We start from the raw sequence: 4839 nt of genomic DNA on the forward strand, positions 1-4839 counted from the left end.
CACACACACACACACACACACACACACACACACACACACGCATGACAGTCTGACGGACAGAGCGGCAGAGGTCTGCGTGACATCTGAGGAGATGCTTCTGCTTCACACGAGCAAATGATCTCCAACAGAAGCTGCTCGAGATCCTTCACCATCAGAACCAACAGCAGATGAGTTCACGAAGCCATTCCTTACAGACTCACACAGTGCAGTGAAGCTGGATCTGCTCTACAGCGCCACCTACTGAGCATCACACATCAAATACTGCTAGTTTTGCTTTGAATATTTTGTCGCTTTTGATTTCTTGGGTGATACAGAATAAAACGGTGTTCCTCAAACAAAACTGACAACATTCTAGTTATAGGGTTATTATCATTAACTGAAACTGAACTTATTTTTAACTAGTTGCCAAAACTAAAATAGCTAAAAAATAATAATAAAAAACTACAAAAAAAATAAATAAATAAATACATTTTCGAAATTAATACAAATATTGTTGTGTTCTAATTTATTCTTTCTACTTCAAAATTTCATGTTAAATTCAACATAACTTGCCATTTTTGTAATTGTTTGTATAATTTACTAGACATTTCTGAGTGAAAGTTTCTACACCTTTTTAAGCGTAATAAATAAAAAATTAACAAAAACTATATAGACATATTTAAAAAAAAAAAAACTGATACAAATAACAAAACACAACAAAATTACTAAAACTAAATTTTAAGTGAAAACAGAAAATATAAAAATCTAATTCAAAATATTATCAAAATCTAAATATGAAATATGAATATTTTCCAAATCATTTTTATATGTCAAGCAGGAAATTAATTTGTCTTAGCAACAATTGTATCTATTTTAGTATGCATCACAAATATTATGTAAATAAGTATGATTTTCAAAAAAAAATTTTGGTTAAACTACAATGACTAAAATCTTAAATATCAATTTAAGTTATTTTAATAGTTACCAATAGTAATTAGGATTTTCACGACACTAGAATGTTATTTATTTAAACCGAGACATTACAGATTTCATAATCCTCAATAATCACCACAACCTGAATGACTAATATCAGTTAACTATTACAACTTTACACATATGCATTACCTCACATAAAGTATATTATATAAATAATATATTTATAAAGTATAAATATATTCTAATACTAATTGTTTTTATCATCTCCAAATGCAAACGATCTTATAGTCCAGCTCTAACCTGATAAATGGGATGAATGCATTTTTTTATATTAATATTAATTTCTCTGAAACAATGTGAAATGTGAAACATGCTATTAAATAAATAAATAAATAAAATGAAACATTGTAAATAAAGTTTAGGGTCATGCTGTGGTAACATCATGAAACATTGATGAAAAAATGTCAATTATAGCAAAATCATAGTTCTACTTTGCTTTGATTCTTTCAATCAAACATGCATGAACATGCATTGGAAAAAAACAAGCTAAAATAAGACCTGATATTATTGGATTTTAATATTAGCCAAATCAGACCGATGCCAATAACTAAAAGCACTAACAGCAGGGAGCTTCTCTCGCTCCAATCGAGAGGCTTTTTATACGTGAAACCACAGCAAACGCTTGATGACGGTCGCTTCCCGACACGCACCTGGTGCTTCATATTCCCAGAATATCTTCAACTGCACATTCCCAGGAAAACAAAGGTGCTACTAAAACTTATTGGAGAAGTTTCAGCAAAAAAGAGAGAAAAAACAAGAGGAAACTTTATGCTGAAGTCTGAAGATTCTGCCAAAAGGGGTGAAAAACTGCACACACATCCCGTATCACAAACTTCAGCTGTCAAGAGCTGCTGACAGTCATTTCTGGAAACCCACCATTTCTCATCTGATGTGTGTGTGTGTGTGAGAGCTGCTGAATTCTCCTATAACAGCATAATATAAAACACACTGATAGACACAAAGTCTCCGTGTGCTCATTAATATTACATGCTTGCAACACACACACTGCAGTGTCGCTCACCTGCTTTAAGTATAACCAGTCACTAAACATCAAATTAGAGCAATAAAACCAGAAGAAACTGCTGCTCAACCTGCTGAGACTGTCAGTGTGTTTTTATGTGGTTGCTAAGGTGTTCTGGATGGTTGCTAGGGTTGTGTTATTGTGTCTGTTCCCTTAGTAATGTATCAGATTGGATTTGGAGCACAAACGCTGCACTAATACTCAGGACTAGAGGTTTATCACATTACTATCAGCACTAGTACTAGTGCGAACTGACTTAACTAACCGCACTAATGGGAGAGTTAGTGATGATTAACTGGTTTTCCTACACCGATCTAACAACTGTGAGCTCAAGCTGCTGCTGAGAGTCCAGAGCTGCACTTACTGCCAGAGTGTGTACCTGTTTTTCTATTCTGGTGGGGACTTAAACCTGAATACACACAGACTCGTGGGGACTCGTGTCACGGTGGGGACCTAAATTGAGGTCCCCACGGGTAAACAAGCTAATAAATCACACATAAAGTGAGAGTGAGTGTGAGAGTGAGTGTGAGTGTGTACACTTACTAAAAAAATAAAGTGCTTCCAAAGACATATAATACATGGTTAAATTACTTACCGAGTGACAATTCAAATAAACAATAATGTGGTCATCAGTAGTTGATGCGATGTTGAAATGCTGAGAAAACACTTTTTAAAATCAAAATGATCTGAAATGTGTGGGTCTCAGTTTTCTGTGTAATTATAGCCACCTGACTAATGATTGGTTTTGAGTTAATGTACATAAAACGTAAAGACTTTCTGAGTGTAACTGCAATCTGATTTTGAGTATTTCAAAATGTAATATAAACTAATTACAAGTACTTCATTTTTGGACGTAATCCAGATTACATATAATCAGTTACTATACCCAACACTGCGCGAGTGAGTGTCAATTTGCTCTTCACTCGCTGAAACAGAATCAAAATGATCAGGGAACTGAGTGAAATACTTTACACAGCATGCTAAAGACAATAAACGCCAATCCAGTTAAAAAGTTTCGCTCGGTTAGTGAACATTGTTTAGCATGTGCTGGTTTTAACGGACATTTTTAATGCACAAACTACTCATTCTGATTCTGACACTCCTGATTTCAATAATAAAAACTGATCTTTCGGTTAATATTTTCAGTATTAGTTCAGGTTTCAGTATTTTTGAGTAAATGACAACATTATACTTCAGCTGAACTCGTCTCTCTCCTGCAGCAGAAGAGGAAGCTTTTCTTCTCATTGGGTAAAGTGATGGTCATTTATCCGGTCAGATCTCTCGACAGTGACAGTGTTCATACATTATTCTCTCACAAGCGCACAGAGGTAAAAATCTCCCATCAGCCCTGGGTTTCTCCAGGTACGTCTCACACCTCGACCCCAGGGCTGCGGCTCAGGACCGCTTCTGTTCCCACGCTTCACTCCTGTCTGTCTGTCTCTCATGTCAAGCTCAGAATGAAGATGATGAATTATGTATGGCTGCAGCTCTCAGAGAATCCTGATGCTGAAGTCCAGCTCCTGTCGGCTCATAAACCCATCCTGAAGTCCTTTATGAAATCAGTCTGATGCCATGCATTCGTTACAGCTGTTACTGCCTCACATTTAAAGATGCAACACGTTTAATGATGGAGTGACAGAGAGACAGAGGGAATTAGAGAAGAGGAAGACGAGGGAACGCTTCAGGCAGCACAGATGAAACCTCAGGCGCAGAAGAACCTGAGAGCCACTGAGAGATCTGCTCGAAGCTGCAAATATATATATATATATATATATATATATATATAATACAGCTGCGCATCACAGAAATAAATTACAGTTTCAGAATTTTAAAATGTATGTAATATTTCACAATTTTTACTGTATTTTTGATCAAATAAATGCAGCATTGGTGAGCAGAAGAGCAGAAGAGTTTTCTTTCAAAAACATTAAAACATATTACAAACCCCAAACTTATGAACTTATAAAAGGTAGTTTTTAAAACTCTTTAGATTTTGAATATATGTTTAAATAAATTAAAATCATAAGTCTCAAAATATCTAAATGTATAGTTCAAATATTAAAACACATTTAAAACAGATAAAATATAGTTAATAATCCAAAAATATAATTGTACATATTTAAGATGCATTGCAGATTTTGTCTGTAAAACAGTTGTGGCAGTAAAGCCCTCTGAAGATATTTGAGACACTGGAAGAGAGTGTGATGGATGTGTTAGTATGCAGAGAAACCTCGAGCACGTGTGTGTGTGTGTGTGTGTCTTTGTGTGTAAGTGTGTTTTAATTGAGACACGGAGGAGAGCAGCATGCAATGCTCTAATAAACAGGTAATTATGCAACTCCCCACACCACACCGGCAGATTGAGACGGCATCAGAGACCTCACACACACACACACACACACACACACACACACACACACTCATCCATCAGCTTTAACTCATGAGCGCGTCTCTGCCGCCACCGCCGGCCCTCAGCAGGCCAGATTAGACGAGTGACAAACACACTTCTGTTAATCCATTTATTTAATATGCCACCCGTGTGCCGCCCATCGCAGCCAGACCTGATTAATCGCTCAGGAGACGTGAAGGGCAGCTCAACACACACACACACACACACACACACACTCAATCTAACCAAATAAGACCCAGTAGACTCTGGGCATCTGCCTCCACACACACACACACACACACACACACACAGAGGCTCTTACCTTGTGTAGCGATGTAGTGATTCGGCCTGTGATAGCCCTGAAAGACAGACAGACAGGTGATCACATCATTACATTACATTACATTATACAGTATATATATATATATATATATATATATATATACACACAGAGC

General features: G+C 36.4%; 1 protein-coding gene across 1 annotated transcript in view; it reads right to left on the reverse strand.

Annotated features, from left to right (window-relative positions):
* LOC107712392 (receptor-type tyrosine-protein phosphatase mu) overlaps positions 1-4839 on the reverse strand; it is a 251734-nt gene that overhangs the window by 23216 nt on the left and 223679 nt on the right. The window contains exon 22 of the mRNA XM_016517630.1: positions 4707-4743. Coding sequence (XP_016373116.1) covers positions 4707-4743 — 37 coding nt within the window. The remainder of the gene's footprint in view (positions 1-4706; positions 4744-4839) is intronic.

This window comes from Sinocyclocheilus rhinocerous, unplaced genomic scaffold, assembly GCF_001515625.1.
Source record: "Sinocyclocheilus rhinocerous isolate Xijiao unplaced genomic scaffold, SAMN03320098_v1.1 scaffold1830, whole genome shotgun sequence".
Taxonomy (NCBI): domain Eukaryota; kingdom Metazoa; phylum Chordata; class Actinopteri; order Cypriniformes; family Cyprinidae; genus Sinocyclocheilus; species Sinocyclocheilus rhinocerous.